General features: G+C 30.8%; 1 protein-coding gene across 2 annotated transcripts in view; it reads right to left on the reverse strand.

Moving 5' to 3' along the window:
- Positions 1-8,730: 8,730 nt before the first annotated feature.
- The window catches only part of raptor (regulatory associated protein of MTOR complex 1), a 34,983-nt gene continuing 30,498 nt past the window's right edge, over positions 8,731-13,215 (reverse strand). For both annotated transcript variants that reach the window (XM_088269511.1, XM_088269512.1), the window contains 3 exons: positions 12,501-12,617; positions 11,966-12,094; positions 8,731-10,194 (listed from right to left, as the gene is read on the reverse strand). In XM_088269511.1, coding sequence (XP_088125637.1) covers positions 10,128-10,194; positions 11,966-12,094; positions 12,501-12,617 — 313 coding nt within the window. In that variant the 3' untranslated portion in view covers positions 8,731-10,127. The remainder of the gene's footprint in view (positions 10,195-11,965; positions 12,095-12,500; positions 12,618-13,215) is intronic.

The raw sequence follows: 13,215 nt of genomic DNA on the forward strand, positions 1-13,215 counted from the left end.
GTATCTTACCACAAGCATTTGTACAGGCATTCCAATCTATTTTTTCTTTCATTTTTTTTATTATTTTGTACTTATAACAGCTATAGTTAGGGCTAAAGTTATAGTTAGAGTAGATTAACAACCATTATCAATAAAAATTAAAGGTTTTTTTACATGTGGAACGAATGAGTAAGGGAAAAAACGGTAATAAAAATTTATGAAGAAACTTGGCACGACCAAGCATTTCAAAAATGGATGTGGAAAGGGTTGAAAATATTTGCCAAGACAGAGCGTGGCGTTATATAATGCCTACCTACCTCTGCGGAAAACAGCCTGATGGTTAGTTAATTATCTTTATATGTATTTTAATTGCATGTCTTTTTAATCCTTTATTTTTTTTAGAAAGATTTATTCGACTACTGGAGAGAAAAAAATATAAATGTGATCATTATCTACAGTTTATCGTAAAAAAAAAAGCTACTGATGGGAAGAATTGTTCTCTTTGAAGGGATTCTTATTTTTTGTTAATACCAAAATCCTCTTTTAATCATTATTCGAGCCAGTTCATAGAAGCTTACAGTTAGCGAGTACCTACCCAGCGAGTGATGAAATCCGTTCACCACACAGAACTCATTTGGAAGCAGCTTTTGCAAGTGGGATTCGCGAACAGTAATCCACATTCACTGGAACTCACTGTGCGCCGGCTCAGTTTCTCTCTGGATCCGAATTCAAAGAAATGAAAACAAACGCCCGGAGTTTCTATCTTCCTAGAACAATCATTCTACAGTTTCAAGCGATGAGGCGGAGCATTCTATGCAGCCAACATAGGCGTGCAGGAGAATGTCGTACCTTGAATACGCTTTATATTATAGTCTCACATTTAAAAAATATTATATTTATTTTAACAACATTTTGAGTGTGTTTAAATACTTGTTCACAAATCTGGATTATCTCCAATTATAGGAGTTATTTTTCATATTATTTTTTGACATCTCATCAACGATGAAGAAAAACATGGAGGTCTGATACCAATAGATGTCTCTAGTGAAGTTCTAGTGATTCAAGAACAAGGTTTCTAAATTGGTTCATATATATTATAAAACTTCCAAGAATTTGAGTAGTGTGGTTGTCAATAATGGGTAGAATTGGTGAACGTTACACGTGTGTAAAGTGATCACTTAAACCAGCCTATGACGGTCGTCAGCCCCGTAAATGCCCAGACTTCCATATTCTTCTTCATCTTTGATGAGATGTCAACAAATAATATTTATTTTAACGGTTAAGAAATTGCATTTAAAAGAATAAACCATAAAGCCTCTATTTTAGAGGCTTGTCTGCAGGTAGGATAGTTAGGAAACGGAAGGTATATGTGAAAAATACATTACAAACACCCAGACCAATTGAAAGTTTTTATTCCTTGCATTCGTTTTGCAATTGGCGGGAATCGAACCCGCCAAACCTGGTTTCGCAGTCTAGCGTCTACCCGACTACGCCATGGCGCCTGTCTATATTGTAGAATATAAATTTTAAAAATATCTTTAAAAATCGATAGTTTTTTTTTTTTAAATTTAGGTTTACGTTTTGAATTGATACCTTTAGTAATGTCCTGTTTTTCGTAAAAAAAATCATCAAATTTTTATCGGATATTATTTTCAAATATTTCAAGAAAAAATATATATTACATATTTCGATCAAATATAAATCATATTTAAAACCCAGAATCACCTTACTAAAAATCAAAGGTCATATTGCGTTCCAAACTTCAACCTCAGCATTTCAGTTGAATGCGGACTGCTTCTTTTACGCATAACCCATTTTTTAATGTGCTTTTTTATTTGTTTATAATTTTTTATTTAAATATTTCTTGGTACATACATTCATTTATATATCTCAAAAAGCCCCACACAGGCATGTTACATACACTAATATGAAGCTAATTGTAATAGGCGGAAAAACAAGATAAAGAGTAAAAAATTAAGAAAAAATAATGAAATCACCAATTTATATGATTTTAAATTTCTTAAAGAAATTATTTATCAATTCATACACCGGACTACACATCGGACGAATGTCAATGATTTCCTCACGCAAACTGTTGAGCGTAAGATAACCTTTTAATGATGAATCAATCATCTCGTTAGTTCACTGAGTCACAATCTAAAAGAAATCACTTTAATAATCCAATACATAAAGAAATACGTTGTTTTTTGTTATGTCTTCAATAAAGTACTTTTCTTAAACTTCCAATGTGTACTTTCAACTGCTGAAAGCTTCGAACCTTCGAAAAAGACTTAAAAGAGACAGACGCTGGATGGGCAATTTGGCGGGAGACGCATGGCAACAATTGTGTCGCCATATTCTAAAACCAACTTTTTTTAAATACTTTCTTACTTTATTTTAAAAAAATCCGCCTCCGTGGTGTAATGGTCAGCATGTTTAGCTGCCGTGCTGGAGGTCCCGGGTTCGATTCCCAGGGGGGGTGAAAATAAATATTAGTGATTTTACATTGTAATATTTATTTAATATTACCCTGGACTGGTTGCTGATGCACAAGAGTGATCACCTTGCCTTCATGTAAGTAATGATCAAAATAACACTGCGTCAATTCGATGCAGTGCCCTATGCACCATTGGGTGTGGATAAGGGTTACAAGCAAAAAAAGAAAATTATAGATCCAAACTTATTTAGAAATGTATATACTACATATTAGAAAATTAAAGAAGAATTAAAAACAACACATATTCAGTATTTATACATTTTTAATTTAAGGTTTTTTTATTTGGGTTAACAACAGCAACATATGTAAAATAAAACAATTAAAAGATATACATGAAACAGCTAATTATAGTTAACCACAGAAACATAAAGATTAGTACAAAATATTTAGTGTAGATCTAGCAGATGAATGAATGATTCTAGTAGGGACATATATACAATGCTGAGAAGGATAGAGAGATAGCATTAGATTCCTCTAACATTGGATCACAATTTCATGATATGAAAGAGGGTTGGACAACTTAAAATTTTAAGTATTTGATTGAAAGATTGAAATTTAGAATGAAGTATCCTCTCCGTTTTTTATCCGGATGTTAGAGATCACCGTAGCAAAGGTCTCACTATCCTGGGTTTTCATCATTACATGGCACGTGACCTCTCAGCATCTGACTGCAGTCGGTAATTCTCTAAAGCGAAGCAGTCACCTGCAGCACTCCAGAGTTGGTTATTATTGTCACCGATGGAATTAAAGACATTTTTCTTAAAATCCACATTTCGAAAACTTTAACTCGTGCACTCAATACTTTTTTTGTATGACAAACCAGTAACTCGAGTGTATTTTTTTGGAAATTTGTACAAAAATAGTTGATTTTAGAAAAGAATAAAAAAAAACCTGGGAATGGGTATTATGGAAATTGACAATAAAACCAATAAATTAGTGTTTAAAATGGCTTATTAGAGAAAAAAAAAAAAAAATATATATATATATATATATATATATATATATATATATATATATATATATATATATATATATATATATATATATATATATATATTTTATTTTATTTGTTCGGGAATTGTACAGCTTTAAATATAAAAAAATGATATAATAAACCATAGTTACACTAACAATAATAAACATTACATTAAATTAACAAAAAATAATTATGTTAAAAAAAAGCCAATTAAACAATTCCACATTTATGTTATAAAACATTCAGAGATTTAAAAAAAAGGGCATAGTATAAAATAATAGATTTAGCAGGAAGGAGAAGGAAAATAAAGACAATTGGTTATTATTATATAATTTTATAGAATTTCAATGTATAGTATCTAACAAAACAATCGCCTAAATGGATCCTCCTAGGCTGCCCAGGACAAGTGTCCAGTCTCTTTTTGATCCTATACGCTAAACATGTAGTTTGCCATCCAGGCGAACCTCAGTTTAAGGAGTAGACGGCCTACTTGGAGTCTGCCGAAAGTCCCCTACGTAAAGTAAAAGTAAAGTTTTCACAAACTTTAAGTGACTCAATGCTAGCAAGGACCTTGAACAACTGGCGGGACAGAAGTATACCTGTGTTAGTATGTATGCCGGCCTTTTATTATTTAAACAACATAACGGTTCATAGTGGCGACATATAGTCGCCAACCGATTTACTGGGCAATTTACCATGTCAACATATTGTCGCAATTCGAGCGCAAAGGGTTAAAATAATTTTGTGTGGTAATCTTAACACACTAAGGTCGGGAAAGGTATTTCTACTCGTTCAGTCAGTGCTTAAGGACGGGAAGGGTATTTTTACCTTCTGTGCCGGCCCATTTCGTAGTCAGAAAAGCAGGAGTTATTTTATGTTTTTGTATGAATATAATGTACCAATTTCTTTCTTAAGGTCAAAACTATATGTACACACTAATCAAATCCCGTCACCAGCGGTCCGCAGGCGTAAAAAAAACCCGTCTGAAATGTGTTACGAGCCCACGTTGAAACGTTGCTCGTGAAACGTGTTGAAACACCATAAAATAAAATTGTGCAAATACAGCATTTGATTAATCAAATCCAAAGCTAAAAGCATCAAGGTTGTATCTTTAGAAAATTTGACAAACTTTATTGTTGTTGATTGTCAGTTAAAATAAAACAAAACAATTATGTTTTTTGAATATTTTATTTCCATTAAACATAGACATACATATAGGTGTTAATATTAATATATTTATTTATAACAATTATTTTCATTATGTTTAACAAATAATGCAAATAAAAATTGACAAAATAATTATGTATCGTATAGCTAATGTCGCACATTATGAATGAAAGTGAAATAATAATAAAATAAAATAAAACATTACATATATCCATATGTATATTTCAAATATTAAACCTGTTAATATTTTTTAACAAATTTATTACATAAACTTTACAATTAAAACAAAACCGGTTACAGCAGCATTCAGTTTTGCAATACAAAAGTAATAAATGGAAATGCAAAATGCGTTTGCTTATTGCAGAGACTAATCCCCGAGTAGACCCAAGGCCCAGACGCATTAGGGCGATGCAACATCGCAATGCCTCAACGTGAAACTGTGCAACCTTTGCATTCAAAGCAAACTGTAATGCGATTCTATGCAATATGTCGGCCAATGATGCAGATGACGGCGTTGTTATATCGCATCGCTGGTAAAGAGTTAGGCCATTAGGTTACGTCTAATTAGAAACTTCTATACCGGTAAATGCAAATGTGGCACCTTATACCCTCATATAAAAAATTAAAGGCTTTTTTAAATAAAAAGTGGTTTCTAAGTATGCATACATTTTCTTTTTATAAGAGAAAAATAAAGTAATTTTATTTTTATTAATTCGAACATTGGAAAATTAAAAAAATATAAACTTTGTGATCGACCACTTAAGTTGAATTAAGTTTCAATAAAAAAAAAGAGCTTATATTTTACTATGCTGATGCATTATTAATAAAACAATTCAATTAACAACATCGCAAGAAAATACGGCTGCCTATTTAAAAATTCAGAAAGGGGCAATTTAATGACAAAAAAAAAAATTTCTTCATATTGACATTAATTTCTGACAAAATTTATGATTTTTGCACATCAAAAAACCCATCTTATTACTTAATTTGCCACTTTATTGTTTTCTTAAATTTTTCAAATTTTATTTATAATTTTGCAAAAACCCTTAATAGATTTTTTAATTAGGCAGCAAAACAGGTTTGCTAAACATAATATGTAGTGAGTCTTAGTTTTGACAAAATATAAATACATATTTTCACGGATGACATAATCATCTATACACATGCTTAAAAATGGCCCAATGCTATCCCATAGCATTGATTAGGAATCAAATTCAGGTTTAGTTTGCCTAGTATTCATTTTCTAGTCAATTTTGTTTGTGAATACACATCGTCACCTGAATACAGAACTATTCTAACTTGCATACTAGTCAATTTCCTTTTCATTTATGTATTGTGTTCTTACGATTTCGTTATGCATGTAGTTCGTAACTTAAATACATTGCCATTCAAACATTATCAATGTAGATATTTAAAAGGAAATACTAAATGATTGAGAGAACTCACATTCAAATGTTTCATTGCCTCCCCTGTAAGATGTGCTATATGTTAGGATAGTTCTGCAATCAGGTGGAAACATAGTCTAAGACATTACATTGTATCGCTGATTACCATTAAAGTATTCAGAAAAAAAACTAAATAACACATTTATGCGCTATAAACAAAAGTTTTAAACTTGATCTACATATTATATATCGTATAAACATCCATTTTTCTTATGATTTCTAACATAGAAAAGCACAAACATTTAACATCAATTATCTTCAAGTAGCTAATAAGAGTTACGGAACCTCCCATTTACAAATGAATTACTGTAATTTGTTTGATGAGATACCACTTCAAGAGTGGTACAACCTAATAGTCTAACTGTCGGGCCAGTTCTGAGACAGAATTAATTGAACAAATTGAGTAATGCATCGATAAATGAAGGTTTTTTATTTGAAAATTAGCAGCCATTATTAGCTGCTAATATGGACTTAGGATATTTAGGCAATGAGACAACAATGAATCTTTCGTACAAGTTATTATTCTCACGAAAGCACGAATCTATTTGACTATTAAACTGCTTGAACCAAAATCACATATATCTCAGTAACAAATTATTTTAAACATACTTTCAAATCAACATCACAGGAAGCTAAATCACCTTTAGGCTAACCCCTAAAAACAGGTCACAAGGCCTACACCAAGAAGAACAAGATACTTTCAAAATAAAATGTGACTGTTTTCACAATAATCTTTTTTAAGTTTTCATATTGTTATATATTAATATTGACATACCGTTGAAACTATTAAAATAATAATCAGAAAACATTCATTTAAATAATTAATAAAAAAAATGTCTGTAGATGTCTTTTTTTATTAATTTTCTTTTTTATTTTACATAAACCATTTTACATGTTAACGTCCATCGTATTTCCCAAAATGTTATTGGGAAATCACTACTTTTTTGTAATTATTTAATTTACTCTTATCACTAATCAACAAAAATTTTAAAACATTCAAATTAAACTTTATTTTAAAATCAGTTTATGATTTTGACCATGCAAAAATTTACAAAACTGCATAGCACATTTTTAGTTTGAATCTAAAATTTTCCACAGGTAAGATTATCAAAGTGTAGATAACCATTTATATTATTTGGGGTTAAATATCTTTGTTAAATCTCCAGGGTGATACAAAAAATGACCATTTCTGCATTTTTTAACAAAAACCATAAATGAGTAATTAGTATTTCCCGTCCCAAATACAGATAATGTGTCTACGAGAACACATACTAAATTGAATGTAAAGGTTGCTAAACGGTCGTTAGCTCACAAATATTAGCCAAAAAATTATAACTTCATAAAACTAGATTCAAAATCCCTTTTCTCCTTCATATTCTTACCGACTAGATTACAATGATGTTCTATATATAGACTGAATTACTTTTTCAATAATCAATGATTCAATCCTTACATTTTATGTATTATATTTAAAGTGTACTTGTAACACTGAATAATGTGCAAGTGTAGAGTTACCAACTACAAAAATATGTCTTTGTTCAGTTGTTTCATTGTAAATGAACACTATTGTCTCATTTATATATCACTAGCATATTTAAAAATGATCAATTATCAATGTATGTATGCAATTACTTACTGAGAATGGATAGTGGCATAATTAATGAGACTTACTTAAATATGTGACAATACATGTATGTATTATTATATATTTAAATGGCTATTTTTTACTAAACTACACATTTATTTATAGTCAAAATATGATCTAGGTAACCAACTCAGAATGCATATTTAGAAATATTTACAGATTTTACGATATTATTTGAAGGGAGGTAAATTCTCTTCAACGTCACTATGTGGATGTAAAAGAAAGGAATATTCTTCATAGAACCTAAGCACATTTAGTCGGCCCATCAAAAACAAAATTAGTTTTCTTAACATGTTGTCGGAACACTACAAGTGTACGAAGCTAACAATGCCATTTACACATTCGGTGACACTTTTTTTTCAATAGGACTCGCTTGTTTGATACACATACAAATATAGTGATAACTTTTTTTAATCATCAAAACAAATCCACACACTGGACATTTCTGATGTACATACTGGTCTTTCGACGCAACTTAGTAAAATTTAAAGACACATCTTACAAAGAAATACATATGCAAGAAAAAGAGAAGCGTAGCTGGTAACACTTGCTAATTTTAACCTTACATCTAAAAACAGAATCGTTGACATAGAAATATGTCATAATAATAATAAACAGGAATGCTGCCATGTTAGAATTAGAAACTGAAAAAGGAGAAAGAGGCGGAAAGCCCTAAATAACACGAGCCGACATATATTTCTTTGTTTTTAATTGGACCAGAGTTCTCACCAAATTTGGGAGTACCGATTAAAATCACAGCCCGATGACGATGTTCGTGTGATACGGTAATGGGTGAAGTATGAAGCCAGTCCATGTAATTGTATATTTACATTTAAGATACTGATTACTTTTAAAGAACATCACTACAAACCCGAGAACAAAATTAAATAATGCTAAGTTTATGTATTTTAACATGAGAAGCCGAGTTGTATAACATTGCTTTATTAAAACACAAAACACGTTTTTGATGACAATTAACTATTTAACTACAAATATATGAATATAATTTATTTTTTTTATATTGCAATACAGATTTTCACTGTTTTTTTACCCATTTAAATGTATGTGGGCATTTTAAAAATATGTTTATAAGGGACAGTCCATATAAGGTCGGTGTTAGCCATTTTAACACTGAACTGAGACGAGTTAAAGAGCGAGTCATCGTTAATAACCCTGTTATATGAACACAGCCATGTTATAAGTAAATTATTCACCCTTTTTGTATCTTACCCCATTGAATTTATAATGGTCCACTTATCAGTTGTAAATAACAGTCCTAAAGATGAAATTGGTCGGCCCGTGTGATTATCTCATCAAAGTTGAAATTATTTCAATTCGATTTACAAGGCTTGATACATACATGAAAATGTGCAACAATAACTGTGCGTGTAATATTAAATACATATATGCGGAGGCGTTGGTTATGATCAAAGCATTAGTTTTGAATTAAAGTTTAAAGTGCAAGCATTATTACTTAATTATCTGACTATATAAAGACATAAATCATTGGGTGACTCACGTTACACTTGGGTTCAACTAACAATCATGCATATATTATTCCTTAGGAACCTAAGCAGCTGCTGATACAGAAAAACTTTACTCCAATCTAAGAATACCAACTGAAGAATAATCAGGGTACATTTTGCAGTATTTTAAGAAACAACATCATAATGCTCAGATTTTTGCATTTTTCATTTGAAAAAAAAAGATATTTTGTTTATTATAAAAACACTGAAAAATAATTAACCTTTTTTATAAATTTAATCAGCAAGACAATTTTTAAAGCAAAAGTACAATCGTAAAAGCGAAAAGGCTTGCAGCACTATTTTGAGCTTTTTACATCAGAGAAATGTACCTACAGTCTTTAGTCCCTTAAGGTTTTTTGTTTTTTTTTTTGTTACTGAATAGCTAATTTTATTATAGGAGATATCAGACTTGTAATCAGAAAAATAATCTTGTTAAAATTATATTAATAATATGTATTATAGGTCTCCGATTGTGATTTCAAGTCCTTTCGCTTTCCAGCAACAATATATTAAAGGTAATAGTGAAAGAGTTTGTAAAAGAAAAACACTTGTTTTTTTACAATTTGAGTTTATTTTATTATAATGAGTAGTTTCGGAAGCCATGCTTCCATCTCAAAAATTTTTAATAATGTCTAAATATAAACATTTTTATTTATATTTAGACCTGAAAATGGAAGCATTGCTTCCTAAACTAGTCATTATGATAAAATAAACTCAAGTGGTAAAAACCAAGTATTTTTCTTTTATAATTTCATCATGTCTTACCACAAAGTGAATGCCGAAACAATAAATAAAATAAAGGAGTTTGATATTAGAGGAGTTATGCGTCGTCCCACGTTTCTTCCGGCTGACAAGTGAAGGCGAGAGGGAGAGGAATATAGCAATTAGAATATCACCTGCGTGGGTCGGTGCTGTACACAGACACCGTGGAGTCCTTGGCTCCGACAGCCAGGGCACATCTGAAAATAAATCATTTCAAACATGAGGATGTTACATTCCAAAAATCCTAAAATAGAAAAGAGTACTTTTCACTTAATATGTACAACTTTTGAGAGGTACTTGTGTATATTGCGCCAGAATTTCATTATTAAAAAATACAATTTAAGAAATTGTAGGGACAGAATATAATTAGCACTTAGCGATAATGATGATTCATGTTACTTATTACAAATGCGCTATTTTTGAAATATATGCGCTAAGGATGTGAAATTTTAGCAGTTTGATAAGTGCGATCAGTAGAGTACATGCATTTAGACATTTCTGCATTGATGTGTTTGCCCACTAAAGTAACAATATAACAGTTGCAGGTAGAGATAAAAAAATACAGTTTAGGTATATATGTACAAGATAATAGAAAAGATTATTTTACCACAAAGTGACTGCCGTATCAACTAATGAAGATTATTTTAAATAAGAGATAATAATTTAAATAAGAGATAATATAATAACAATGAATAGGTAATTTTTTTAAATAGAACTTCATGGAATAAAAAATGTGGCAAAAACATCTTATTCAAGATTATGTTGAATACACTTGTCTATTTTACTGACTATTCGTCCGCCTCCGTACCTGAAGTGTAGGGCTGATCACCTTTCCTTCATGTGTAATCGATCGAGATAACACTGCGTTTATATGAAGTAGTGCCCTATGCACCATTGGGGTGCGGTAAGGGATTTATTATTATATTATTATTATATATTTTACTGGCTCAAAATGCTTTTTTTTTTAATAAAGTTTTCTTTTAGTTTTAATACATAGATATTTAAGTAGAAAAATATATTGATATCATAGATAAATATCCACTCTATATTACACACAATATTTATCCATCAGCCGGCATTCAACCTACAGGATTGTGAAAATCCGCCTTTATCTAATACATACAAGGGTGTGGAATTATATGAAAAGGAGCATACATTAACATTATGATCTCAAGTAAAGCAGTGCAAATTATGATTATTATTTTTTTTAAAGATCAACCTTCGCAACCCTAGTACTTTATATAAAAATTTTAATCCTTAAAAATATAAAATATTTTGAAAAAAATCTTAATTATAAATTAAATCAAAGACAAGAGAATTTAAAATGAGCTCTTCTTTTAGGTTTCTAAAATAACTTTCGAATACCTAAATGTTACACCAAACAAGACCAGAAAAATTATACACATTTAGGAAAAAAAATACAATAGCTTCCCTCAGAAATCACAAAAGATAAATGACATTAATCCAGTAAAAATCCAAAAATAAATTAAATGAACATTACAAAAATGTTCAATTCGACGATAAATAAATTAGTATAGTAAACATGTCGCTCACTCCTTTCAAGAACGTCATAAATCAAAAAACTTGATTTTTCAGGAGAACGTTTTTAATGTTTAAAAATATAATACAATGTATTAAAAATAAATATCAAGCCACTTATTGAGCTTTTTACTGTGCAACATATCTTTTCAGGTATAACGTGAATGTTTTTTCTCCATTTGAAAAATATTTATTTTATTATTAAAAAATAATTAAACAACACCTTTTCTTCAAAATGCAAAAACAACACTTTCTGTCATGTAGCGGGTAAATATTAAGTTAAAAATATGCCGCTTTTGCTGGGAGATAGTACTTTTTCTGGGCATTTCGAAAACATGCACAACTGAAAATTGATGATTTTTTATTTATGACGTTCTTGAAAGGAGTGAGCGATGTAGGGGTAGGGAGAATAACAGGGGATGGAACTACCTCTCTGGATGGAAGGAGAGACAGGACACGGGCCCGATGCGCGGCCCCATGAAGCCTTCGTGAAACTTGATGGTATTCAGCGATGATCCTCCTTTGTTGTACATTTCAATACACTGGTTGGAAAATCCACTAAAAAAAAAGATAATTTATCAATTATCTAAAAAAAACAATAATTATATCAAATAAAAAAAAATTATATACTTTTAAAAATATAAAAAGTTTTTTTTTAATTACATAGTTCATTATTCACTGCAAACTAGAATGTTTCCAAACAAAACTACATGCTGTTGTAATGATTGTCCTGACGAAGAGATGGGTACGTCTCGAAACCGGTAGCCATAAAAATCTCGGTGAGTGTTAGTGTAGCGTGAAAAAATCACTTATATTTATTTTACACCCCCCCTGGGAATTGAACCTGGGACCTCCAGAACGGTAGCCGAGCGTGCTGACCATTACACTACTGAGGCGGAGGTTCAGATACAGCTCTCTAGAATATGCGTACAAATGAGTTATTTCTGTGTTATTTATAACTTACCACGCAAACATGTCTGCATGCTTGTGCACTGCCATTGCGCTCATCAACTTGCCAGTAGGAATTGTGACAAGTGTGGAGGATTTCCTCGAATCGTATATTTGAACTGTACCAGAACAGCTGAAACAAGTGATATTAAATTATTCGTCCGGATAAGAACACTTAAATTCATTGTACTGTCTTCCCTTAGAACTTGCCGAGGTGCAAAACTAAGAATGTAAACTGCCCATTTACAAGAGAAAATAGTGCTTCTTAACCAGTGGTTCTTAACCGTGTTGGAGGTACTGAACACCACCAGTTTCATATTCACTGAACTTTCAAAATTTTTAATAAAACATGATTTTTTCAAATTCAAAACAAAGGTACCGTAGAATGGGGCTGCTTGAACTTTGATGTGTTACAAAAAAAAATTAAATATGTATTTGGTCTACAATACATGATTCATTGTTTTCCTGAGAGGTGACACTTATTGTCACGATACTTCGATCGATAGCACGATCTAAATATTTTTTTGTACTGGGCTCAAGTAACACATCAAAGTTCGATTAACCCCGTTCTACGGTATATATTTATACATAGGTGCGCAAAATGAACAAAACCATTAAAAACAAAGAAAGAAAAAACATGATAACATGATTTTCACATAAAAACAAAATAATGAATATTAACAGCAAATCAGTGTGACTTCTACTGTTGCCTTTCAGAGACCAGTTCAGAA

The sequence above is a fragment of the Brachycentrus maculatus genome, unplaced genomic scaffold (assembly GCF_059751285.1).
Source record: "Brachycentrus maculatus isolate JH-2025_06_01 unplaced genomic scaffold, ASM5975128v1 h1tg000353l, whole genome shotgun sequence".
In the NCBI taxonomy this organism is placed as follows: domain Eukaryota; kingdom Metazoa; phylum Arthropoda; class Insecta; order Trichoptera; family Brachycentridae; genus Brachycentrus; species Brachycentrus maculatus.